This window comes from Manacus candei, unplaced genomic scaffold (assembly GCF_025592945.1).
Source record: "Manacus candei isolate 608988 ecotype Guabito, Panama unplaced genomic scaffold, ASM2559294v1 h1tg000065l, whole genome shotgun sequence".
In the NCBI taxonomy this organism is placed as follows: Eukaryota; Metazoa; Chordata; class Aves; order Passeriformes; family Pipridae; genus Manacus; species Manacus candei.
Genome location: NW_026138113.1, coordinates 610315 through 637192, shown reverse-complemented (window position 1 = coordinate 637192; position 26878 = coordinate 610315). Strand labels below are relative to the sequence as shown.

The 26878-nt window shown below is 44.0% G+C and overlaps 2 protein-coding genes across 5 annotated transcripts in view; both read left to right on the top strand.

Moving 5' to 3' along the window:
* The first annotated feature begins 23 nt into the window (after window positions 1-23).
* On the top strand, window positions 24-25122 carry CA5A (carbonic anhydrase 5A). 4 transcript variants are annotated; one of them, XM_051805750.1, is made up of 9 exons: window positions 6793-7463; window positions 8484-8681; window positions 12160-12278; window positions 13013-13108; window positions 14010-14072; window positions 15602-15757; window positions 17264-17380; window positions 23755-23800; window positions 24021-25122. In XM_051805750.1, the coding sequence occupies exons 1-8, from the start codon at window positions 7100-7102 to the stop codon at window positions 23770-23772; spliced, it is 1131 nt and encodes a 376-aa protein (XP_051661710.1). In that variant the 5' UTR covers window positions 6793-7099; the 3' UTR covers window positions 23773-23800; window positions 24021-25122. The 4 variants fall into 4 exon arrangements, with proteins under 4 accessions (XP_051661712.1, XP_051661710.1, XP_051661711.1 ...); XM_051805751.1 differs by lacking the exon at window positions 23755-23800; XM_051805752.1 differs by lacking the exons at window positions 6793-7463; window positions 23755-23800; window positions 24021-25122 and adding an exon at window positions 24-269 and having other exon boundaries at window positions 17264-21508.
* Window positions 25123-25165: 43 nt separating this feature from the next.
* Window positions 25166-26878, top strand: part of SLC7A5 (solute carrier family 7 member 5) — a 37198-nt gene continuing 35485 nt past the window's right edge. The window contains exon 1 of the mRNA XM_051805731.1: window positions 25166-25888. Within this exon, the coding sequence (XP_051661691.1) occupies window positions 25294-25888 (595 nt within the window). The 5' untranslated portion in view covers window positions 25166-25293. The remainder of the gene's footprint in view (window positions 25889-26878) is intronic.

Here is a 26878-nt window from a genome sequence, read left to right as displayed (position 1 = left end):
AATTTTTTCAAAAATAAGCCTGGTGACCCCTCAGTTATCTTGGAGCTCTGTATACATAAGATTTTTTTCCTCTTTGTGTTCACAGGTCCATCGACTCTGGACAGCTCCTCTGAGTGAGGAAGTGAAGATTTTAAGTGCCCCGGTGGTGGCAATGAATGGTGTGAAGGCAAAAGCCCTGGGGTGTCTCTACCAGCAGCTGAAAAGCCTCCGTAGCCCAGCACGGCCCTGCAGCCTGGCTGCCTGCTCCAGGAAAAACAGGAATGCTGCCTGTAAGTGCCTTTCATTTCATCCAAAAATATTGGATATTTGCCTAATGGAGATGCTGAGGTAGAAAGAGAAAGTGTTGTTCTTATTTGTTAAGTAATCAAAAGAGGGAATCTGAGAACGTGACTGAAAAATGAAAGAAAAAAGAGTGAGAGGAACTAGAGATGGAAATACCTTATGGAATTGCAGGATTAAAATGTCGTTCTCTATTTCTGCTGTGTCAATGCCATCAGGTTGTTTGGGATTTTCACTTGTGTCTGCAGTGAAGAAACAATATACAATCACTACTTTTTAATTTGGTCCTGCAATGTTTGACTGGTTGCACAGAAATAAGTGTAATTCAAAACACATTTAGCACAAGTCAAGTCTGACTTTGAATTTCACAGACACCACAATGTTTTATCTTGAAAATGAGGCCCACTACAAAACAAAACATTTGTAAATGTGCTGTACAGAAATACAATAAATCACTGTGAGGTCCAGGATACTACTGGAAGATGTTAAAAATTTAGTTATTTAAAATACTGATTAAGTGGCTTATAGATAAGATGAGGCCACCAGAGGTTGTGTGTCTGCATGGATAATATCAGCTGGAGAATAGTCAAGTCATTTTTTCCATCTAGAAAATCCTTTTGTTTCCTATTTTTTCCTCTTTAAAGGTATTCAGTTTAACTTTTCCCAAAGAACAGCCAGATCCCTGCTTGAATACTGAGGTGTGATTCCCTTCTTTTTCAATTACCAAACACCAAATTTTGTATTTACTTAATTGATGAGAAAACAGATGGTTTTGTGGCACAAAGCTTTGTTTCTATTGAAAGCCAGAAGAAATTATTCAGTAATTTCAATGTTTAATAGCTCTGCACTTGTAAATGCATTTTTAAAAGGTGATTTTTAAATCTACAGAAGATGCCTAATCTTAGAAGCAAAATCAGTATTGAATTGTTTTACCAGCCAAACAACCACAAGGAAGAGCCTAATTCCTAATGCAAAATGGAAATGATCCCACTTGCATCCATGACAGTGTTTTCCTCTTTTCTGACCTGTGCAGAACTTCCTTAGCACAGCTCAAAGGTCTCTTGAACTTCTACTTCCTTCCCTACCAGTTTTGTCTTGACAAGCAGGCTCAGAAACTTCATTTTCCTGATTAAAATAAGGAAAAAGACATTCTTCTTCTATTCCAAGAAAAGCACTACAGTAAAGTTTAGAAAAAACAATGATTCAGCCTCATGAAATAATAGCTTTTCTAACAAATTAGTATTAATTAGGTACATGTAATAGTAGCTTTTCTGCTGAATTCATATTAATTAGATGTGTTAATTAGTCCATCAAACCAATGCACAGATGGGTGGGTGCACATGAGGGAATATATTCACAAGCACTGTCCATATCGCTCCTTTATCTCCAGTTTGTGATAAACTTTTCCAATTCAAGAGCCAAAACCCAAACCTGTGCCAGACAGTGCAGTGCTGGGCTCCCACAAACTGCTCATGGTGACAGGAGTTACTGCTCCAGAGGGGCAATCCAGAGAAACCCCTGGAACTTGGTTAAAAAGTCATTATTCTGTATCTTTATTCATTACTTTTTATAATTTATTCACTATTTTTATATTTGAAGACACAAACTGAGAGATTGCAAGTGAATATTTATTATGAGTCCGACAACTTCCAATGTGGAGACACAGACAATATAAATCATTAAAAAGTAATGGGATTCATGAAAAGGCAGCACAGGATCCCTCCATGCAATCCCAATTCTTCTGCTTGTTCAGTGTTACCATCCCACAAAATTTTATGGCCTATAGAGTTAAGAACTTTAGGAATGGAATTTATTAGGATGAAGTGTTCCACTTCTGTTTAGTCAGAGAAGGTGTAACTGTAGGAAAACTATCTGCAACTGTTCAGTGGGGCAAGAAGTCAAACTGGAGAAAAACTGAGCTCTCTACATTTCCACATGGGATGGAGAATTATTTTATGGTTACCCATAAGAAGAGATCCCATTCCAGGAAGGGATCATCCCACGCTGCTCTATCAAAAGACCACTGAACAAATAACTACAATTGGTATCTATTTTTACTCACATTCCTCTTTTAATTATTGATTGACAATATTTATTACTTAAATCTTTCTCTACTCCCTGCCATTCATGCAGCAAATGCCAAAACAAACTGATTTAGGAAAACATTCCCTTTGGAATGGCTGGTTTTGGCAGGCAGTGAGTAGACAGGAGCGCTGAGTAAGACAAGCCTGGGGGTTATTCACAGTGAACTCGGCCCTTAACTGAGACAAGGGTTAAACAACTTGAAGGCTGATACTTCCTAGAGCCTTTCTTTTTTTGATTTTTAGAGCCTTTTTTTGGCTTCTTTTCTTGTACTTCTCTGAGAAAGAGCTGTCAAAACACTGCTGAGGATCGTGGCATGTATGTAATAATTCCTAGTGATGTGGAGGCCCACAGTGGATGTCTGTGCTAAACTCTGGGGTATCTTGTAACTACATGTGGAGGTGCTGCTTTCAGACATTATTTTATTACAATAGTTGCTGGAAAAGCTCTCCAGGGGATTTTAAGCCTATAGATTTATTTTTAACTAAAATAAAATTTTAAATCTAGAATTGGATTATTTTAACCTTATCCCCAGTAATTATTGCCAGAGCAGACCTGAATGGCTTTTTCTTTTTAGGAGTAGTCACAAGAAAAGCAGAATCAAGTCCAGCAGTGCCACCCAGTCCAGGTGTGCCATCTCCAGGACTGCACAAACAACTGCAGGGACTCCCCAAATTGTCCAGGAGATATCTCCCAAGCCCTTTCCATGCCTGCATGCATAATTTTAGCAAATGTTTTTATACAGAAGAAGATAAAGCCTCTGTTTGCTTTACCTTGCCAAGTGGAATTACTTCCTCCTTATCTGGACTTAGCCTCAGCCTCTGCCTCCTCATCCAGCTCCTATCTCAGCCAAACATTCTGGAAGCAGAGAAAAGCTCAGCATTTCTCAATCTGTGCTGCTTCCCCGTGGAGCTCAGGGCACCCTGTCAGCTACATCCCTTTGATAAAAACCACTGGGCTGTTTATCAATAAACTGGCCCCAATCACAGTCCCCATCTGACATCAATTCAACTCAACTTCAACACCTTGTCACGATGGACCTCTGCCAACCATTGCTGTTATCCCCCAAAATCCTCATTCATACAAAAGAACCTTCGAAGAAATCAATCTATCCTGGATTTCCTTGGCAATATTCAACCCAAGTGGCTGAAGCAGAGTCCTTTAAAGTTTAAAATGGTTCTTTATTGAGTTTCAGGAATAAGTGTATTTTGTTTTCTCACTCAGAATGTGTTACTACGGCAAACAGCCCTGCCCAACTTAGGACAAAACCTTATTTCCTTCCCCTGGGTGGGGTTTCTCAGCTCTTCCCACCCTGTTGTCCTCCCTGTTTTATCTTGGATCTGGAGGAAGCTTGTTTGAAAATCTCTGTGTAAACAAATCGAAGGACTGGATTCCACAAGTCTTTTCCTCTTTCTTTTAAAAGATTAAAACCATACAGACTGAACTCCACTGAAGCTGAGCCATTTTACCTCTCATTTTCTAACCCTTATGTGAGATCTTCTACCCAGGATGCTTAAATAGAATTTAACACAGAAGCCTTGAAAAAAGTTTTGTCTCTTTAAATCAAGTTTACAACAGTGTAGATTGGCAGTAAATCCTTTCATTTAACTCAATTTATTTTGGATCTTTGCCACAGAACTGTAGTCTTCAAAATATTTGCTTGGAAACTGTGTTATGAGTTATAATTCATTAATACAACCTGTATTTTCATCTGGATCTTGACTCCCAGCCAGAAGCTTTTGATACTTGTATCAATCCTAAATGGACTTTTTAATTGCAGTTTTGGAGTAATTGTTAGTAATAGAAAATAATTCCAAAGATTGGGGCTATTTGGATGCCTCTATACATCCACTTCAGCTGGGAAAGATAGGAAAAAACCCACAATGCAAATGTAAGAAGCCTCCAAATACTATAAAATTAAATGGAACATGACTGTGTCTGTCTGAGAGGCCTAAAAATTGAATAAATCAAGAACAGATTAGGTCTGTTTGTGGCATATATCTCTTCACCAGTGATTTGCATCTTGGTCATGCTTTTTATATGACAAAATTTACTATAACTGCTCTGACCATAATAGAGATGTGAGTGTAACAAAGGTAAACAGCAGACAGACCCATTCTCAGTGAGCAAAGGCTGCAAACTGCTCACTTCATTCGTAATTCCCACCCTGTCTTTAAGTAACTTTGAACATTTGAAAACAGATCTTGTAGATGAGGGTTCTGCTTCTCCTTCCACACAGATCCTGCATCACTTGAGCTCATCCCTTGGGCCAATTGCCAGATTTCTGGTTGTGGAAACCATTCTGAGATCAGGAACAAGAGAGAAAAGAGCTGAAACCCTCCCAGATGGCCCAGAAATGTAACGATTTGGGGAAAACAGGAGAACAACAGAGATATTGTAATTCTGGCTGCTGTTCTCTCCAGCTTTAGCTGCATGAGAGCCATGTCTCCCTTGCACAATTCACCATCTCTACCTGGAGCGTGGCCAAGGGAAAACTCTGTTTCTGAATGGTCCAGAAAAGAAGATTTTGGCCACGTTGCCTTAGTGCTCGGAACAATACTGAGGGCTTATGTTTCCTCTTGCACAGGTAGTTTTTGTCTTTCTATCTGCAGGTTCAAAGCAAAACATCTCACTGCCACAGACCATTTTGAAAGGTTTTTCTTTCACCTCTGAGAGAAGAAAAGGTTTCTTCTAATGAAATGCTAGCGTTTCACTGACATTTATTCTCAGTAAGAAATAGCATGTGCACATAAAAATTGGATGGAGACTCTGCAAATGATTCAAAAGGAAAGCAAAAGTATTGTGGGTCGAAGTTATTTCTCTTTAGTTTTGCACTGGAACAGCCCATTGTTTCTCAAAGCCTGTGCTGTAAGAACTTCCCTTTGATTTTGCTATTCAGCCCACAAGAAATGACTCATTCTGTCCAGCTTAGTAACTCTGTAATAAACCTCGCAGGATCAATCCTCTAGAAAGCTCCATGGTGTTGGGTCATCTTAATGCCACAGTGTAAAGCAGTGGAGAATAAACCCCAGACCCCTTATTTATGCTGAATATAAAATATCTGAAGCTTTGTCTGAGCTGTGATTAAGCTGAAGCTCATCTGGGCTGTCCTGATGACCAGGAGGTACCTGTTGTTCATCAGAAGCTTCAGCAGCAGACACGTCTGACCTGTGCTAAATAATTGCCTAACCATGATCAATAAGCTGTTAAACTGTGATTAAGCCTGACTGAATCATGATGTTTATGGGCAGCAAGTCTTTTCAATTTTTTGAGTACTTATCTCTTCTTTTTAAGTTACAGGGAGCTCTATATGAGAATAGTAAATTAGCCTCCTGAAAAACATTGGGAGTCAAATCAAGAATCTGTTTTGTTGCACTTGAACCCCACTACACAAAAAAGACTGTGCTTTAAAGAAGGTGTGTCTTGGCAGGGAGGAAGCAAAATGAAATTTAAACGCAGCTTACTGTCCTAAGATCACAAGCTGTTTGTACATCTCCTGATGATCTGTTTTCTGATTGTATAGCCACTTAAAGCAAATAACTCGCCAGATTTCAACCTCCTCTTACTCAACTCAGGAGTACTTTAAACTGTGAATGCAATGAAAACTTCTTACATAATGCTGTAAACCAGAGCAAACACTTCTTGGTTGACTCTAGTTGAGTATCTAGTCCTGTCTCCTCTGCAGTAAAACATTGTCAATCCTACATCAGGTTCCTCATGAAAATTCAAAAGTACTAATCCTAAAAAAGAAAAAAAATTCCCAAAAGAGAAATGAAAAGTGTAAAATTATTTGAAGAGAGTAACTATGAAATAAGATTCAAAACAGATGGTAAGATGAAGGCCAGGGGCTGAGGGAGGTGTTCTGCTCCTGGCTGCCCAATAGAGCTGGCAAAAATGAGAACGCTTTATCTCTGCTTTCATTGACACTTTCAGCTTTCTACAGGCTTTTCTTTATAGTGTGTTCCTCACTGGCAGGTGGATAGGAGAAAAGGTGCAAGGAGCAACCGAGGTTTTAACTAGTTTCATCAAGGTTTCATTGCCTCAAGCAGTGCCAGGTGAATATGAATTGAGTTTTACCTTTTACCATCCAAGGTGGGACTGATTTGGCCTCCTGCCTTTGGGACGGCCAAGAAAAGTGACCATAATGTTAACTTTTCCTAAGTTTTCTCTGTATAGTTTGGGGCAGGGACCTCGCTGTGCCAGGGCCACCCATCTCTGTGGGTGATGGGGATACTCTTGGTGAGAGGGAACACACTTTTGGTGCCATGGAACACTTGGTGTGAGGAGATAGGCTTGGTGCCAAAGAATCAGTTTTAGTGTGAGGGAATAAATACTCTTTTGGTGTGAGGGGATACTCTGTTGTGAGGGAATGTACTTGGTGCAAAGTGATTGCTTTTGGTGTGAGGGGATACTTCTCAGTGTGAGGGGATGCACTTGGTGCAAAAAAATCCGTTTTTGTGTGAGGGAATAAATACTCTTTTGGTGTGAGGGTATAGACTTGGTGCGAAGTGTGAGGGAATAAATACTCTTGGTGCGAGGGGATACACGTGGTGCGAAGAAATCAGTTTTGGTGTGAGGGGATGCACTTTTGGCGTGAAGGGATAGACTTGGTGTGAGGGAATAAATACTCTTCTTGCGAGGGGATAGTTTCGGTGTGAGGGGATGCACTTGGTGCGAAGGAATAAATACTCTTTTGGTGTGATGGGACACACTTTTGCTGTGAGGCACAGGGACGAGCATGCCCACGGGCAATGGCGAACACGCACACACAGGGAACTGCTGTGGCTGCTCTACCATTGTAACAGGATGGAACGGCGGTGATGTCGGCCCGGCCCTGAGGAAGCGCTGCGGGCCGGGCCGTACCGCCCCCACCCCGCCTCAGGCGGGGGCCATGGCGGCGGGGGGGCGATGGCGGCGGGGGGGCCGTGCCGGAAGGGGCCGCTCTGGGCCGGGCCGGGCCGGGCTGGGCGGTGGCGGCTCCGCGATGGCCCCGGCGATGCTGCCGCTGCTCCGCCGCGCTTGGGCGGCCGCCGCCTCCTCCCGGCGGGGCACCCGCCGCTGCAGCCTGGGCGCCTGCTGCTCCTACCGCCTGCGAGACGCCCGTGAGTGCCAGCGACCCCCGCGACGGGCTGCCTGGGGCCGGGGCTGCGCTCACCCTTCCGGGCGAGCGGCTCCCGGCGGCCGAGGAAGGCAGGTCGCTGCCCCGAGCTCTCCCCGCTGCCCACCCCGCTCTCCCCTCCCCTCGCTGCCCTGTCCCTCCATCGCTCCCAGCCCCCTGCGCTGAGGGGGCTCCCGCTGCTGCCGGACTTGGTGTCGGGGCGGCAGGGACGCCGAGTCCAGCCGGGCTTTGTCCGCGACTTCCTCGGCCGAAACGTCAGGAGGTGACTGTGTTTTGAATAGAGAGGGTGTTTTGCGCCTTACCTGCGGCAGGTGACCTTATGTGGCCCGATAGAGTTTGCTCCTCTCTAGGAAACCGAGGAGGAAGGTTGTTTAGCCACCCGTCATGTGAGTGGTTTGTTAAAAGATTTGACTTGTCTCTAATGAAGCAGACTGTAATGTTTGGGGTTCGGTGGATGCACAGGGCACAAAAACCTGTCTGTGGGTCATCAATGTTGGGGACAGCAGGTGAACAAGTGCTCCCCATCCACACAGATCGCAGGTCTTGTTTTAAACAGAATAAACTCCTGTAGAAATCCATCTGGGCATTTACCCAGTTATCCTGTGTCCAGTGCAATCCCAGGTCAACTGATGGTACTGGTGTCCAAGGAAAGCTGAAATGGAGTGCTAAGACTCCGGCAAAGCTGGAAAACAGAAGCCAACTTAAAATCAACTGGCAATAAAAGGAAAAAATTATTTTTTCTGGGATATAAGGGGAGAGAATTTCTTTGAAGAGCATTTTCCAGATGCAGAAAGGTATTGACACAGTTCTAAGTCAGATTACTGTGTTTGCCTGTGTGGTTTTGAGTCATGCAGCTGGAATGTAATATTTTTGTTTTACTTTCCTGCTCATCAACTGACTCAAATTAGCCTTTGGTGACAAAGCACCTTCCCTTGCCAAAAAGTTCTGAAGTGTTTAGCTCTGTATCGTGCATCACAGCCTGACTCTCCTCATCATCTTCCAGTGCATCCACTTTGGCAGAGCCCACTGACAATTCCTGGAGGTACCCGACAGTCTCCCATCAACATCCAGTGGAGAGACAGTGTTTATGATCCCTTTCTGAAGCCTCTGAAAATCAGCTACGACCCAACGACATGTCTTCACATCTGGAACAATGGATATTCATTCCTCGTTGAGTTTGACGATTCTACTGATAGATCAGGTAAGCAAAACCCAAAAAAATCTATTTAATGTCTCGTTAATGCTTAGAGAGGAGAAAATGTTGCGGGACGTGAATCTCAGGACAAGTGTTGAAAATGAATGTACAGTAAAAAATGCTGTAGCTAAACATGAATTTACAGTGGTGGGAATTAGAATGAAGGAAGTCTATAAAGGATTCATTTTTATTATGTTGCACAAATCCCCTGTTGTATGTTGAAACTTATTTCTATTGCACAAGCCTCAATGCCTTGTCTTTTAGGTCACAGCTTTGCCTATATGAGTCAATCTTCAGTCATATATATGTGTATTTACCTCTTTTAAATCAGATTTCATAATTGCACTTTATTGAAGTAATTTGCCACTTATCTTTTTTGTGGTGTTAACAGTTATATTTAATGCATTTGAAATAATCAGCTGCCAAATTACCTGCAGTTGGAAAGCACAAATGCTTATCTCCAAGGGCTTTTGGGGAGTTAAACAATACTGAGCTGCTGCCCAGGGAGCAGGTGTGTGTGTTCCTGTTGTTTTAGGGCAAGAGGAGTCGTGCATGGAAAATCCAGTCATGCATTCCAGCAACTTCATGGGAATAAGTCTCTGACCTGAGCAGCTCAATCTTTTTAAATGCTCAGTAGGGTCAAGTGAGTTAAAATCAAGATACTGCTCCCAAATTCCAGATTTTTTTGTTCCTTTTTAAAGTTGCCTTTACCAAAGGATATTGCAGGTATGTGTAAGGATATTTCATAAGGCAGGAGAACTGAGCACCTGATTACTCAGCTTGTCCTGGAGGGAGCAACTGAGAGACCCTGAGCAAGTTTGAGCCTGTTGGATCAGAGTAATTTGTGTTTAAGGTGACTGCTCACTGTGAGAGATCCTACAGCTTCCTGAGGGATTTAGTAGTGCTCTTGGGAAGGGAGCTTTCAGCACACAAATATTTTGTGTTCACAGTACCAGTATTTTTGATTGATGTTTGGAAAGAGGCTGATAATGCAGCAAAAATGGTGGTGGTGGAATGCAGGGAGCTGGTGTGACATTTGAGGCTTCTTTTTTTTTTTATTGTTTCCAGCTCTTCACTCAGAATATCAGTTTCCAAGAGGGGATATTCTTGCTCTTGCTTATTTGAGAGTTGTTATATGAAATGGAGAAGCCAAGTCCCACCCTTCTGTTTCTGCAGCACAAACTGCTGTTGCTTTATGGAGGTGGGATTAGGGGAGAGACATCACTTGTCAGCTCATCAGTGATTTTAACTTACTAACTTTAGGTTAAGTTTGCTTTTAATTTAACAGCCTTTTGCTTTATACAGCCACACCCTGCTATCTGTTGAGGGATATGATCCTGAAAAGTGTTTGGTGGATAAAAAAAATTGGTTTTTTTTCTGCAAGAATCGATGTAACAGAGGGGAATTGCCTTTTCATCATCCTCATCTTCCTCAAATGAATTCAAGTCCATGAAGGGGTGGGATGGTATCAATCAGTGACAGGCTGCAAAGTGACAGAAACACCAGATAGTGAGATGGTGCTGTATAACCCCCCAGATTTCAAGTGCCTGTCTCTCTCCTCCACCTTTCTCTCTTTACTCTTGCCATTTCTGATTTTTCTTTCTGCCAGCTTCTGTCTAACAAGACTAGAAATCCAGAGAAGAAAGCTTGTGAACAAACAAAAGCAACACAGTTGAAACAGAAGATGGAAAAGACAAAATGAAATGTACACCCAGGATAGACAAAAATTCCCGAATCCCGAGATGAGGCAGAACAAGAGTTGGGCTAAAGCTGGAGGTAGTGCTGCTTGTGAGCAGAGCAGGAGGAGGAAGAGGGTGAGGGGAAGGTAGGTGCAGCACGTGGTCCTGTCTGTGTGTGATGCCATCAGGAAATGAGGCTGAAACAGAACCAGGGCTGCAATAAAAAGCTGGTGTGATTCTTTTCCCTGGTTGTTGTTACAGTTCCTTTAAATTTCTGGTTTGTTTTGAATTATCCAAAATTGTAATTTGAGAGGAAATGCTTGTAAAGGGACTGTAAGTTCCTATTTGTTTCCTGTCACTATCTGGTGTCCACTGTAGGAATCTGAGTCTCTACATCTGTGTGTCTGTGCCTAAAGTTACTTGTGAGGCAAATATTTAAGTGAATGTGATTATTAACACAAATTTAGTCACTTTTGGGTTTACATCATCACGTGATGCAAATGTTAGAGCACAGACACTTTAATTGGGAAGGAGTTGGCATTTCTTCATCCCACCCTTTCTCCATCACAGAGTCACAGAATGGTTTGGGTTGGAAGGGACCTTAAAGCTCATCTCATTCCAGCCCCTGCCATGGCCAGGGATACCTTCCACTAGACCAAGCTCCATCCAACCTGGCCTTGAACACTTCCAGGGATGGGGCATCATGATTTCTCACTGATGGTCAGTATGACATTCGTTCTAAGAGCTCACCAGTAGTGGGTGAAATGAATTAAATGCGTTTTCATTCCTGTTTTAACTTCCTGTTACCACAACCAGGCCTGTCCAGTTAGAATTCCAAACCTGCTGGCTGGCTTTCAGGGCAAAAAATAAGGCATGAAAAGCTCTTAATGCCTCTCATTGTTTTCTCCTTAGCATGAAAGTGATTAACTTATCTTCAAAAGCAGTGTTGGGATTGGGTACTTCAGACCATGGTTTGCTATAAAACTTCACCATGTCCTGCAGTGAAGTGAAAATCAGCAGATGCTGCTGGTTTAGTGGTGGCCTTGGCAGTGCTGGGGGAACAGTCAGACTCATGATCTTAAAGCTCTTTCCACCCTAAATGATTCTCTGATTCTGTATGTGTTATTAGCCCTGTGGCAGTAATTATATTTCCTCATTTACCAGATGCTCTGATATAATAAGGAGCAGGATGAATTTGCAGGATATTCCTGGTTCAATTAGGAGGAAATGAGTGAAACCACAAAGCCGGGCAGAAACTTCTTCATTCATATCTTTGCAAAATGGGGAGAGGCCTTCTGAAATCAGGAGAGCAGACTGAAGGCTTGCCTTTATTCATGGCTAAAAAGTGCATTAAAGCTTCCAGAACTCAGAGTCTTGCCCAGGGGCAAGTTTAGATACTTCCTGAAGTGTAGCTTGAATATTTGCATATTTTTGGCTGTGCACGAAATCTTTTCCCTTTGGTTCTGCAGTCTGAAATGTGTGATGAAGCAGAATAGTATGTTTGGATTTTTGTAACTTGGAGGAGAGTTGAACATGTGACACAATATACTGATTTTTCTGGGAAAATTTGATTTTTGAAGTCTCGATTGTCACAAAAATGTCAATATTTTTTCACAGCTATTGAGGCTTTGCTGGGATGTCATTCAGTACCTGTGTCACTGCTGCAGCCAAGCAACAGGTCACTGTTTCAGTGTAAATGGTTGCTCTACTTGATGTTTTTCTGGGCAAATATTTGTCAAGGATTTCCTTGTCTGGACAATTCTAAGTCATGTTTATTAATATGTGTGTCTTGTTGTGTTTTTTAGTAATCGTTGGAGGTCCCTTGGAAAACCAGTACAGGCTAAAGCAGTTCCACTTCCACTGGGGAGCTATAAATGACTGGGGTTCAGAGCACACAGTTGACAGTAAATTTTACCCAGCAGAGGTATGAGAGAAAATGCTGAACAATGCAAACACTTGTCTCAGGTGTAAATATTTAAAGAGAAAATGGATTATTTAATTCTTCCAGCCACAACTGTAACTCAAGAGGCCTGATCCTCCTTACCTTGGACATAATAATTGTCTTGTGTATGTGACCCCCAGAGCCTTGGCTACTGTTCAGAAGTTTATTCCAATTATGGGCAATTTTTTTGGCATTTCTTAAATTATTAGAATGATGTACAGCAGAGTTCTCTGGCAATATGGTGGTTATTATCATCACTTTATTGTCTGTTTGCAACTCTTAAGCAGTTATTAAAAAAGCAAAACTTTTGTGCTTAAGTGACTACTAAGGAAGAAAGGGTCAAAAAAAAATGGAGTCAATGGGGAAAAATAGGACAGTGTGCTCTGTTCTTCCTGTTAAGAGAGGGACAATCCCTCCAGTTCCAGGAATACTAAGCTTTTTTTTTTTTTGTTCCTTTAACTAGCATTTCTGTAGCCAGTCTCCCACAGACTCAATCCCTTTCATATATGGATCTTTGCCTATTGTTTAAGGTAAAAAGAAATAAAAAGGGAAGGGCCATTTTTGCAGTAACACTTTGTTCCTCATTTTTGTGGTGTGGTTTCTGAGGCAGCTCATTGCAGTGTCTCATTGCCAAGGACCAAATGTAGCCAAGATCAAAAGTGAGGTTTCTTTTCTGTGCTCTGTGCAGGTGCTGATTTCTCACATTTCTGTTTCAGTTGCATCTGGTGCACTGGAATGCTGTGGAGTACCCGACTTTTGAGGAAGCTGTGATGGAAGGGAATGGCCTGGCTGTTATTGGAGTGTTTTTAAAGGTAATTTTATAAGCTCTAGTGATAAAAGTTTGCATTCTGTTAAAACCAATTCAGGGCAAAATACAGCAGTAAAGGCCAAGGCAGGGTCGTGCTCCTGGGGAGAAATAACCCCAAGTAGCAGCACAGGTTGAGGACTGACCTCCTGGAGAGCAGCTCTGCTGAGAGGAACCTGGGGTTCTGGTGGGTGACAAGTTGACCATGAGCCAGCAGTGTGTCCAAGGGCCAGGAGGGTCAGTGGGATCCTGGAGTGCATTGGGAAGAGTGTGGTCAGCAGCTCAGGCAGGTGATCCTGCTCCTCTGCTGAGCCCCAATGAGGCACATGTGGAGTGTTGTGTTCAGTTCTGGGCTCCACAGTTCAAGAAAGATAAGGAGCTGCTGGAGAGGGTCCTGCAGAGGCCACAAAGATGATGAGGGGTCTGGAGCATCTCTCTGATGAGGAGAAACTGTGGGAGCTGGGCCTGGTTAGTCTAGAGAGGAGGAGACTGAGAGGGGATCTCATCGATCCATACAAATATCTCCAAGGGGTGTCAGGATGGTCCCAAACTCTTCTCAGTGGTGCCCAATGACAGGACAAGGAGCAATGGCCATAAACTAAACCCCTGGAAGTTTCACCTCAGCATGAGGAAGAACAACTTTCCATGGAGGTGTCAGAGCACTGGAACAGCTGCCCAGGGAGGGTGTGGAGCCTCCCTCTCTGGAGTCATTCCAAACCCACCTGGATGTGTCCCTGTGTCACCTGCTCCAGGTGACCCTGCCTTGGCAGGGGGGTTGGACTGGAAGATCTCCAGAGGTCCCTTCCAACACTAAACATTCTGTGATTATTGTTTTCAAAAAATGTATATTAAGACAGATAAGTAGAACATCAGCTTAATGATTCCCCAACTCCTCCCTGTCCCTGCAGCTGGGAGCACGGCACGAGGGGCTGCAGACCCTGGTGGATGCCCTGCCAGCAGTGAAACACAAGGTCAGTGCTTTGAAGTGTCCCACTGGAGGTGGGTGGGGAATTTTTAAGGAGCAGTTGTGTACTTGAAGCTTTCAAAGCCTCTTGAAGAAATGAGTCACTTGAGGTTGTATCCCCTTCGAAGGGCACGCACGTGTTTCATGCTTGAAGTGGTGGTTTATTTACTGGGGAATTAAGGCTTTTTGATTTTTGTCTGGTCTTTGAGGAGGAGATTATTTGCTTTTTTATAAACACTAAATTTTCTGCTACGGGAATGGGATTCTCTTCCTAGTTGATTCCTGACTCCTGCCAGGAGAGGGAGTGCTGTGTCTCTGATAGTGCTCAGGAGCAGCTCCTACTCTTCCAGGTCCCTGTTCCCTCTTCAAAGTACGCACAAAAAATACACGTGGACAATTGTAACTTGTAAGCACATCCAGCTGAAGTCACTGTGCCACTATTTCTCACAAGAAGGATTTTAAAAAATTCAAATAAATATTTATGGCAGTGCAGTGACAAATAAAGCACCAAACAGGTCAGTTCAGTGCCAGAAGACCTACAAAATTTGTGAACATACATCCATTATGAGAATAGAATGTTTTACAGCATATGAATTTGAAAGAAACCAAAGTCCAGATATAAAAATAAAAGGTTAATATCAAACATCAGGCTCATCAAGCTGCATGTGGGCTGCTCAGAAAGGGATCTCATTTCCAAAGGCTGTCACCCAGCAACTCATCAGCACTTGGTTTAAAATGTTTGAAAACCTTTGTTGCCTTTCCAACATTATCACTGACTTGAGGACCAAACATCACCCTGGGGAGGAGGAAGGTCAGAAAATATCTGTTCTCATGTCCTTCCTCCATCTAGAATCTCTTATCCAACCTTTCATTTTTGAACAATTCTTGACTCTAATTTCTCATTCTCAGTGGGGAATGGATAAAGTGAAAAGGAAAAACAGGATCTTCCTTTCCTGCATTGCCAGTATATTCCTAGGAGCAATGCTTGTGTAGGAAATCCCAGACTCTGAAGTTCCTGTATGGTGTTTGATACCTCACTTGTGGGATTGCAGTTCTGGAAATGGGAATATTTGATACGATTTAAATAAAATTTTAGTCCTCTTCCCTCTCCCTCTTGCCTAAAATCACATGGTGAAAAGTAAAACACTATTGTTTGCAGTCTTTTAAGTGTATCTGGCAGAACTACGTGAAGTTACTCCACCACTTATTCCTCCTTTTCCCTGTTTGCATCCAACTCCCACAAAGCCACAGGCAACTGCTCCTTCACACTCCTTGTTTCTTCTGAATTCCTAATGGCCTGTGGGGACAACAGAAATATTTCAATTTTGTCTGCTCAGCAGCTGCCTCAAATCCCACAGATTTGTGGGATTTTATATTATATTTTTATGTAGATCTTTGTTAATATTCACAACACCTAATTTCCCACAACGTACGTAACACGTACAGTATTTAATCTCACAGTTAAGGTATTTTTTAATCTTCTGTCATTTTTTTCCTCAAAATACAATGCTTAAAAATATTTTTCTTGGTGTTTAGGACACTGTTATCGAGTTTGATGTCTTTGATCCCTCCTGTTTGTTACCTTCATGTCCTGACTATTGGACCTACGCAGGCTCCTTGACCACTCCCCCCTTGACTGAATCTGTCACATGGATTATTAAGAAGAAGCCAATAGAGGTGGATGAAGACCAGGTAAATCTCAGGTTTATCTTTCATATCATTCCTGTTGCTGCCACAGAGAGGAAGATGCACAGAAGCACTTCCTTGCCAGCAATTCTCTGTGAACGCACAGAGGATTCAGGATTTGAGGAGGAAGCCTAACGTTACAGGAGCTAATGCTGAAAAACTCAAGATGTTTTTCCAGCTCTCCTCAACTTTGCCAGCTCTTCTCAAGAGTTTTCTCTTGACCTGTGATAAACAATGCTGGAAGCTGCCCTTTGAAAACATCAGATGTTTTAGGAACTTCTAAGGTTATTTATTGGAGGGTAATTTTGCTCCCCTCCCCAGGAGGTTTTTTGTGGAGGGAAGGTTTTGTGAAATTCCAAACTCTGAGCTTTGGTGCATGTTCTTGAAGGCCACATGCACAGAAACCTTGGAGGCACTGCAAGGGCTGATCCTGTGTTGTTCATGTTATAAAAGGTATAAAGTAGATGTAGGGATAAGGAAAATGGTCAGAAGGAGAACTGTGCTACAATTGTGGGTTTTATTGGAAGTCCTCAGGATATTTTTGCCTCTTCAAAGAGGTGGAGGGTACTTTGAGGGGCATCACAGCATAGAACAAGTCGTAGGAGTTTGCTGCAAAGCAAGTAAAAATGGACAGCCCCAAAAAATCTACCATTTATTCATGGTTTAAAAGGAACTGAAAATCATCTGTGCATTGTTCCTGTTTTTTGAGGCTTTGGTTAGTAATGAAGTGAGAATCGAATGACAGGAGGCAAGAGAGATTTGGTTTTTTTAATACAATTTTGCATGGAGCTTGTCCATCAAGAAAATCATGCTCCAACCAAACACCAGCTCTGAGGAATAAACCTGCATGTGATTTTAATGTTTTAGTTTACATAAAGGAACAGGATGGGAGAAGAACTGAAGATTGTTAATAGAGCAGAGAACTGCAGACACAGTAGCAATCTTCTTTTAAATTGAAATTTTTCTAATTTTTCCTTTTTCTTGGCTCTGTACTCTCATTCTTTTATGGCATAGCAGTGACTTAACATTGGAATGCCCTTGTGAGCATTAAAAGCTGATCTGCTGCATGCTTTCTCTTAATCCCAGTTATAAACCACTGAGAGAACAACTACCTGGATTGTTGCTTGTTGAGGTTCCCTCGTTCCTGGGTGACAGCATGTCAGGAAGGGTGTGAATTAAAGCTGGGCAGGTTTATTTCAAGATGACACATGTTCCAGTGTCTGAATAGGAATCAGGTCTGTCTCAGACGTGCCACGTTTGGGATTTAATCTGCCTAAAGATGGCAGGTGACTGACAATTCCTCTTCTGCATTGACAGGGATGATGGGATAATCTTTGCCAGCGGGTGACAAAGAAGTGCCAGAAATTTGTTTGAAAATTTCTCAGAATACAAGTGTAACAGTAACTCCGATTTTTATTTTTTCCCCCCAAGAATAAATTACTTTGTTTTGTCATAAACTCCTACAATCCCCCAATTAGCCAAGTCACTAAAGTGGACGTTTCTCCTTCTCAGCTGGAGGCCTTTAGGATGCTGCTCTTCACCTCAGATGGGGAGGAGGAGAAGAGGATGGTGGACAACTTCCGTCCCCTGCAGCCGCTGATGGACCGAACCGTGCGCTCGTCCTTCCAGGTCAGGCACCTCCTGGACACTGAGGCACAGCCCCAGGGCCACGCTGAGCAGGTCAGGCCGTAGGTGGCCCATCAACATCAGGCTGCAGCACGTGGACATAATGTTATTTCTCATTATTTTCCCTTTTCCTGCAGTGTGTCCCTGCACTTTCACAGCCAGCCCCAGTGGCAGTCATGCTAAGTGCCCTTTGACCTTCACTAGAGAAGTTGCGAGGGTTTTTAGTTTTGCTTTTCTGAAGAAGTAAATAATATTAACCCTTAACAAATTGACTTGCTTTGAGACAGGGATCAGTAAGGAATTATTAAGACAGCTAAAGCTAAAATAACGATGAGAGAGCTCTTCCTCTGCCTGTTCTCTGAATTGTTCTGTGTATCTTCAAATGCTCTTTCAGTGCCTTGCATGAATTAATAATCCTGGTCAAAAACTTGTTAGCAAGGAGAAAGTGTGAATAAGTGCAAAGTATTAACACTGATCAGGTGCTTTTGTGAAATTGTTTGAGATCTGAGAAGAGAACTGGAAGAGAAGTAGTTTCTCTAGTCACACATACAGAGACATTTTACCTTCTTCCTTTTTCCTTGGGTGAAAAGAGGAGAAGGACAAAAATGACTTGTAGAATAAAAAGCTCTTTCCATTCTGTTGGCTGCACGATCCATGTTTGATGTGGAGGCTGCAGAATATCCACTCTAAATACATCACAAGCCAGAAGACCTTTTCTTAAACCTTTTAACAAATGTAGAAGCTTTTAGCTTTGGCAGCTTTTACTCTTCTGTGTTAATAATGTATCAGGAGAAGAGAGCAGAGGAGAATTCACCAGCATCTCAGGACTGGCAAGAGCAGCAAATTAGGTGGAAATGTCCAATTGATCTCAGAAAACGGATCACATCAAAGGAGAGCAAGATTAGATAAGGCCCAGCTGACCCTCCCAGTGGGATTTGGGGAAAAAAAGCCAAAACCAATTTCTGCAACCTGTGCTAGGACAAAATGCAGCCCTCAGAAAGGTTTTTGATTTCAGTAACTCACAGAGCACCAGTGCACTCTCTTCAGAGTTTTGCCTTAAAGTGTATTGTCTTATAAAAAGACTTATCCAGCTTCAGGACAACTGGGGACCAGTTTGTATTTTTAGCACCTTATGGTAACGAGGTCCAGTGGTGGTTGAAATGTATTTGTGGACCAAACCAAGCTGCTGTGGAGCTGCCACCTGCAGAGTCTTATCCTGGAGCTATGGTCCAATTGCCACGAGTAGTATCTACCTCTGCACATCCTACTACTACTAGGCCTACTTTTCTCTCAAGCACCTTCTTCCCTGGCTCTTTCTGCTTTGCTGGATGGTCAGATTTTCTGGTGAGGAGCAGGTCTGTCTGTAAACCCTGGTGTGATCTTGATTGATTGTGTTTTTGATTCTTGAGGAACTGATCTTACTCATTTGCTTCTCATTGCTGCTGTGATTCAGCACAAGGGAAACGTGACACTGGCTTGTCAATCTAAATCCAGAGCTTTGGAATCGATACTTTTATTTTTTTAAACTCCAAGTGTTCAGTTTAAAAGCACTTTAACACTTTTCAGTGTGACCCTGACGATTTTAAGGTTTTGGAATAATCTTGTTTAACCAGTTAAGTGCCCCAATCCTGCCTTTGCTTCCTTAATAGCTCTACCTCAGGCTGTTGTTGCTGTGCAACAGTTGTGCCTTTCTGCCCTGGCAATTTGGAATGTGGCCACTTAACTTTGGAGTGACTGTACATGGTAAATGTAAAAAAAATCTCCCTTCTATCCCAGTGTAGGATGTTTTTTCTGTGTAGTGAATTCAAAATGGCAACATCTCTCTTTGGCTTCTTTGCTTCTCCCAAGCTCTCTTACTGCTTGGGTGAACATTTCCATGTTGGTTGAACTGTACCATCTCTCTTTGGGTGGGGCTTGGAGCAACCTGGTTTAGTGGAAGGTGTCCCTGCCCATGAAAGGGGGTTGGAACTGGGTGATCTTTAAGGTCCCTTCCCACCCAAACCATTCCATGATTCCATGATCTCAGTTGACCTGTACAGTCTTTGGCATCATCACACAGAGTTTCCACTACGTACAGAAACACGTCAGTGATGATTTTTGCTAGAGAATGAGATGTTCCAAAATAAATTCCGAAGGAATATCTCCAGTTCTGGCAATAGGAAAACAATGTTTTTACTTTTTGCCTGAGTGTACATGGCCTGGTCATTAAGTTTGAGGTTTTTGTTCAGTGCTGTTCTTGCAAACACTTCTCTGAGGAGGACCCTGTAGAAGGGTGGCTGTGGTTCAGATATTTTACTACTCATTATTAACAGGAAAAACTGTAATATAAAGACATGTTAATGTTGCCTTATATTTAAAAACAGAGCAGACTCAGCAGCACTGGGCTATAGGTGACCTGCATCAATAATATCCTTATCATATATAATATATTCTAAAAAGCTTCATGCAATTGCTCAGTTTTTTAGTTGCCTTGGTACTTTTCACTGAGTTTTTGGGTGTCTCTGCTCCACTGAGCTTGTTTCGCTCCTGGGAAATACAAAATACAGATTTAGGGAACCACCAGGGTGTAAATGTTTAACCTTGAGGTGCCCTGTAATGCTGTGGTACCTCACACCCACCTGAGTTCTCCATGCTGAGGTTTGCTCCACTGAACCACGTTTTCTTCCTGGGTTGTAAATCTCTTTTTAACACACCACCACCCATCAGAGGTGATGCTGAACATTCCCTTTTCCAGTGATCCATTTCAAGTTCTCATGGAGATTGACTTTGTTGAAGTATTGTCATTTATTGTTCAAGAATAGGTGCATTATGAAGTCATACAGGTACTAAGCTATACTCCATATTTAGATAAAATCACATCTGTTTTTACTGCCATGAAATTAATAAATTTCAATTTCAGCACTCATCACTTCAAATATATGGAAACAGGGTCAATGTAGAAACAATTAACTTTGCTACAAAAATAAATTTTCTGTTACAGTTATTTTGCTGTTTCTTGCACCTATGTGTAGTGTTTTAGCATACCTGGTTAAGGCAGGCAGGAGTTCAGTTGCAGGGCAGATTGTAGTTGGAATTTTCAGTTTGGAAATGGACAGAAAGGGAATTTTGGATGTTATTTTAATTTTAACTTGTATGTTACAATGACTTTATTGGCCCTGTGAGTGCTGACTTCAAGGAAATAATTGTGTGCCTGCACATGTGTGTAAAACAGGAGATAGGGTAGAATTCTTTGGCCTTATTCTCTGGTTTGTGTGTATAAAACTGATTTAATTGTTGGGTAAGAGCTGATATCTGTAATGATTTTGCACAATTAAGTGAAACTTTATTTGAAAGAGCAATCTTTAGGCTCTTTAGGGTGGTACAATATGAAAGGGTCAAAGCACATATTTGTATTTTCCTTGCATAGTAGTCACTTTTGTAACTTAACAGTGCCCTGGGAGGCATTCCTGTGGCAATAAGTACTAGGAATTAAAGACTGTAATAGAAATAATTTTGGGAAAACTGACTGAAAAGGTTTTTGAGCACAGACCTGTGTCTGTGTTGGCCTGACTTCCAGCTGCCTTTCAATATTCCTGTTAAATGCTGCTCTTATCTCAGTCTTGGTCACTTTGTGGTTGGAACAACTCCCTTTGGCATTTGAATGTTTGATCTGTATTCCTGCATTCCAGAACTTTCTCACTTCACCTGTAACCACCTCGTACCCCTGACCACTCTTGTGCTGCCTTCTGCCAGGAATGACCCCAGAGCTGACAGGGGTGTCTCCCTTGGCTTTGAAAGCTCTGGAAACAGAGATTGCTTTGATCTCTACAGGGTTTTAAAGGACTGGAATTGTACTTTGGAGGAAGGGTCTGTTTGTGCCTTAATTTTGAATGTTTTAATTTGTGTTTCTTGGCACATCTTTGCTTTTTAGTTTGTTCATTGTGTTTTCGTGGCTGTTATTACATTTTGTGTATTTTAATGTTTGTTATCTGCCTGATCATAATTTACTGAAAATAATTGTCTTAGCAGACAGCATCTGTAACAGGGAATGCCTTTTCTCTCAGTTTTTACCTGCTGTATAGAACCTTGTAGCTGCTGGATTTTACACTGTTACATTGGTGTGCAACTGCAATAAAGGACCAGAGAAACCTGTGCCTGGATCTCGTTGTGTAATTAAGCTCTTCAAGTTAAAAACTAGATTTTGTGTCAAGCAAATAATACAATTCCTCTTTGGGAATGACCCAGTTCATTAGGAGTGGAGTCTAATCAACTGTCAGATGTGCTGTGATACTTCCAGGCTCTGAAAAGACTGCTGAACTGTGTTAGAATGGGAATGAAAGCACAATGCCCTCTCTGTTGCTGCTGTGCTGATGGAAGGGTAACTAATTATTTATTACATCCAGCCAGATGCAACATGCCATCTCCCAGGGGATTCCAGATTTTGAGGATCTTTGCTAAGCTCCTTCATTTGACACTGATCATTAAACTGGACCTGTCAGCTGAGCTCCTTTCTCTGTTGTGTAATTGGCCTTGATAAAACTGAGCCCATGGGTGGTGTAACTCAAGAGGTTCCCAGTTTGTGGTTGTGGCTACAATAATCTGGTCAAATAACCCTAAAAAAAACTTTAAGTAAAATAAATTACTTGCCACAATTAAAAATTGATACAAGACAGTAAGTTTAGATTAGATATTAGGGAGAAATTCTTCCCTGTGAGGGTGGTGAGGCCCTGGCACAGGCTGCCCAGAGAAGCTGTGGCTGCCCCATCCCTGCAAGTGTCCAAGGCCAGGTTGGATGGGGCTTGGAGCAACCTGGGCTAGTGGAAGGTGTCCCTGCCCATGGCTGGGGGTGGAAGGACATGAGCTTTAAGGTCCCTTCCAACCCAAACCATGCTGTGATTCTGTGAAGATTGGCTAATTAACTGAAATGAGCATTAATTTCTCTGTCTCACTGCAGAGCCATGCTTGGAGTTTAGCTATCATAGAGAGAGGTTTTGCTTAGCTGAATTAATTCAAACAAGTTTCTACTTATTTTGATGGGAAAAATAGGAGATTACATTCCTGGCTAAGGAATCCCCCCTAAAATAAAAGTAGATAATGCTTTATAGAAGGCCTCCCCAGCGGTGCTTTTTGGCAGGCAACACATTGTGTTAGATTAAGAGCGAGGTCAGCTCTGCTATTTTTACTATTTAAGGGTTCTAGAAGCTGCCACTACTTCCATTTAACCAAGAAAACAAACTTCCAAGCTCTGTCTTAGTGGAGCTGAGGTGTTTGCTGAGGAAATGGCTGGTCTGGTTCCAGCGGGGTGGCTGGGTGTGATCAAGGCAGCCCTGCCGATACCTGGTCAAGAACATCCACATTACTCCTGACAAATGGCCAATTTGCTCCTGCTCCTGCTAATTATTTGTCCTTCTGACAAATCCTTCCTTCCTTCCTTTTTGATGTGACAGACTCCGAGTGCCTGAGTATTAACACATGGAGAACTGATTGGATAATCAAATAGTCTTCAAAGATCCTGTGGAATAACTTGGGGGCCTGAGGAGAGTTAATGTTCTGATAATAACACTTGGCATTTGGGAAGTGCTTTGAAGATATAAAGCACTCTGGGAACACACTGGCAAAGCCAGGATTTTCTCAGGAATACAAATGGAGAAACAGTTGCAGAATTAACTCCGATGGATTAATTTGCAAGAGAGTCAAGTATGTGGTTGACTTGAAATAGGGGCAGTTCAGTGGCTGCTACTCCACTGCCTCTGGATCCTGGGACTTCCACATTCTATTCAGAAATTCCCTTTTGGAAGAACTGGAGAGAAGAAGGTTACTCCATCCCATTCTTGTGAGAGTCAATGGAAATTTCTGGGCGTTAGGTTAATGTCAGGTGTAAAATTCCACAGCCATCAAGCAGGTCACAGAGGGATTGTTGGGATTGTCCTGTGCAGAGCCAGGAGTTGGATTCGATCCGAGTGGGTCCCTCCCAGCTCAGGATATTCTGATTCCAGTTAGTTTATTTGCCTTGAGGTAAGAGCTTGGCCTAGAGAACTGGTGGAGTAAATCCCTCCATGAATGATTCTCTTCACCCGAATACAGACCTGAATTGGAGCATTCATCTGGAAACACCTGAAGGATATATTTTATTTCTATCCCAGTCCTGTCTGCTGAGTCCAGTGTAACAAGGTCAACACAGAGGCAATTCCTTGAGTTGTAACTCCCTGATTTCATGGTCCTGTGAAAATTTTACCCCAGCATATAAAGCATTAAATGCAGTAACAGTTGCTTTAGGTTACAGCCAGAGAGTCTATAATGTTAAGCTGGTAGACTAAAGAAAAGCTTTTAGGGTTACAGAAAAATTCTGATATGTTTTCCTGTTTAATTAACTGTTATAGTCTTTTCAATCCCTTCAGGTTCCCATTTCTAGTTGAAAACTGGAAGAACATGCTCGGTGCCAAGGTAATTTTTTCTAAGCTTTCTTTCTAAATGTGGATGTTTATATAAACCCAGCAGCAGATTGTTGAGCCCTTGGGCTGAGCAGCCACTAGATGTCAGGTTCGGATTAGTGCTTCCAGGATTAGGCTGCTCAGAATTCCTGGAATGGTTGGAAGTAGTGGTGATGGCAGTTACCAGAGTGAGGTACCTGAAAATGTTACTGAAATGTCACATCTTTCCCCAGAATTCCCATCTGTGAGGTATCTTGGAGAAAACCACCTGATCCACCCACTGTCTGAAACATGCACAGAGGAGGATGGTCCAGGAGGATGGACAACTTTGAGTTTTGGAGCTTGGGCACGGCTTCCTGTGTGACACCAACTAACCCCTGCTGAGAAACAGCTGCTCAGAGGTACCACTTCCACCTCTCAGTGAGAAGGAGTGTTGTTGGGAATCAGAGCTTCCAGGCTCAGAGCTCTTCTCCTATCCTAAAAGGGCAAGAAGGAATCTGAATTTGGTAAAAAACTGGCTCCTTTGGCCTTATTGTAGTATCCAAAGTGAGCCTCCTTGGATGCAAAAGTTATGCCTGCCCATTTTGCCTGCATGCTGCCAGATTGGTGAATTATTTTATATTTTTGGTTCCCAAACAAGCTTTTTTGGTGGTTTTGGCATCCTACATGGCAGTCAGATTTCAGATTGTCAATTAATTTTCTTTTTTGTGATTTTGGCATCCAACATGGCAGTCAGATTTCAGATTGGCAAATAATTTTTTTTTTTTGTGATTGTTTGCATCTGCCATGCCAGGCAGGTTCCTGCAGCGCCTCTGCAGAGATGCAGGTGATGCAGCACCGGGGACTTGGGTGGCAGGTGGATGGAAGAGCAGAGCAAGATGGGACTGGGGGGAGCTGGGAGACACAGGTTCTGCTGAACTGCAGGTTTAGACACACAGGGATCCATTCTCCTCTTGAGGAACACACAGCCCATGCAGGCAGGAGAACGGATGGTAACACACACCTCCCCTGCGGGCCCCCCTGTCCCCGGGGGCAGAGATGTGGGGTGGCCGCTTCGCTTCCCCTGTCCCCTCTTGGGGCAAGGGAAGGTCGGAGGGGGTGGGCATGAGAGAGATGCGCCGGTAGGAGCGGGAAGCCCCGGTAAGGAGCGAGTACCGCTGTTAAGGAGCAGTTACGGCCGGAACGGAGCAGGTACCCCCGGTACCAGAGCGGGCACCGCCGGTAAGAAGCGGAGACCCCCGGGCAGGAGCGGGTGCCCCCCGTACGGAGCGGGCACAGCCGCTGCCCAGTGGCCACCGCGCCATCCCGGGGCGCTGCACCACCCTCCTTCCTCCTCCTCTCCTCCTCCTCCTCCTCCTCCTCCTCCTCCTCGTCCTCTCCTCCCCCCGGAAAGGAGCCCGGCCCCGCCGCCGCTCGCCGCCCACCGCCGCCGGAACAAAAGGGGCGGCCGATGGTGGCGGCAGAGCCGCTCCGCGCCCGCCCCGCTCCGCGCCCCGCTCCGCCACCATGTCGGGCAGCGGCGGCGGCCCCGGCGACAGTGCCGTGAAGAAGAGGAGCCCGGCGGGCTCGGCCGCCTCGCTGGCGCAGGATGAGGACAAGCAGGCGATGGAGAAGATGCTGGGGGCGGCGGGCGGAGGGGCGCAGGAGAACGGCTGCGCCCGCTCGCCCTCGCCGTGCGGCTCCGGGGAAGGGGTGACCCTGCAGCGCTCCATCACGCTGCTCAACGGCGTGGCCATCATCGTGGGCACCATCATCGGCTCCGGCATCTTCGTCACCCCCACGGGCGTGCTGCGGGAGGCCGGCTCGCCGGGGCTGTCGCTGGTGGTCTGGGCGGCGTGCGGGGCGTTCTCCATCGTGGGCGCCTTGTGCTACGCGGAGCTGGGCACCACCATCACCAAGTCCGGCGGGGACTACGCCTACATGCTGGAGGTGTACGGCTCCCTGCCCGCCTTCCTCAAGCTCTGGATAGAGCTGCTCATCATCCGGCCCTCCTCGCAGTACATCGTGGCTCTGGTCTTTGCCACGTACCTGCTCAAGCCCATTTTCCCCACCTGCCCCGTGCCCGACCAGGCTGCCAAGCTGGTGGCCTGTCTATGTGTCCGTAAGTATCATTTAGTGGCTTTGAACTGACAGGGAGTAGGGTTAGGTTGGATATGGGAAGAAATCCTGCCCTGTGAGGGTGGTGAGTCCCTGGCACAGGTTGCCCAGTGAAGCCGTGGCTGCCCCATCCCTGGAAACATTCAAGGGAAGAGATCCTTTACTGGCTTTAAAATGACAGAGGGCAGGGTTAGGTGGGATATTGGGGAGAAATTCTTCCCTGCGAGGGTGGGGAGTCCCTGGCACAGGTTGCCCAGAGAAGCTGTGGCTGCCCCATCTCTGGAAGTGTCCCAAGGCCAGGTTGGACGGGGCGTGGAGCAACCTGGGATAGTGGAAGGTGTCCCTGCCCATGGGACTGGGATGATCTGGTAAAGATCATCACTGATCTTTAAATTCCCTTCCAACCCAAACAATTCCATGACTCTGTGACCCTTTCTGGGTCTCTGCTGTCCTGCTACACGTGGCTCCTCATTCACCATCACCTTCCCCAAAACGTGTGCTCATGCATCACTTTGGAGGAGATGCCCCATTTCTCTTGTGCTGTGCATACCGAGTTTTTCTGGCTGTTTTGAATGGCAGCAGTAGGAAATGTGGCCCCATCCCAAATAAATGTAGCGAAAAATTCCCCAAATGCCAGTTGCAGGTTAATGAGCCTCTCTGAATGCAGTGTGCAGTAAATACAGGGTGCATTTTTGCTGGGAGCTGGAATAGGATTTCTCATGCTCTGCCCCAGGACTGTGTTTGGGCAGGGTAAAATCCCCTGGTGCCCTGCAGTGCTGCGGTGCCTGGGATGGGCGTTGATGTGCAGATAGAGGTGGGGATAAGGAGCACTTGGGAAATTATCTGTCACGAGCAACTGGTGCTGAACGTGGCCTGTGCTCAGTGCTTGGCTGGTTTCAGCACCAGTTGGGAGATGAACTGTTTCTGGGCTGTGTGTGCGCTGATACCATGCTCAGAACCTGGTTTTATGGGGATTTTTTGGCTAGCAAACATT

Excerpts from the sequence above, each read along its gene's own strand:
- CA5A (XM_051805748.1), top strand. The coding sequence starts at position 7,100 with ATGCCCACGGGCAATGGCGAACACGCACACACAGGGAACTGCTGTGGC. Across the intron at positions 12,279-13,012 it reads GTAAATTTTACCCAGCAGAG|TTGCATCTGGTGCACTGGAA; the intron begins GTATGAGAGAAA and ends TTTCTGTTTCAG. Across the intron at positions 15,758-17,263 it reads TAGAGGTGGATGAAGACCAG|CTGGAGGCCTTTAGGATGCT; the intron begins GTAAATCTCAGG and ends TCTCCTTCTCAG.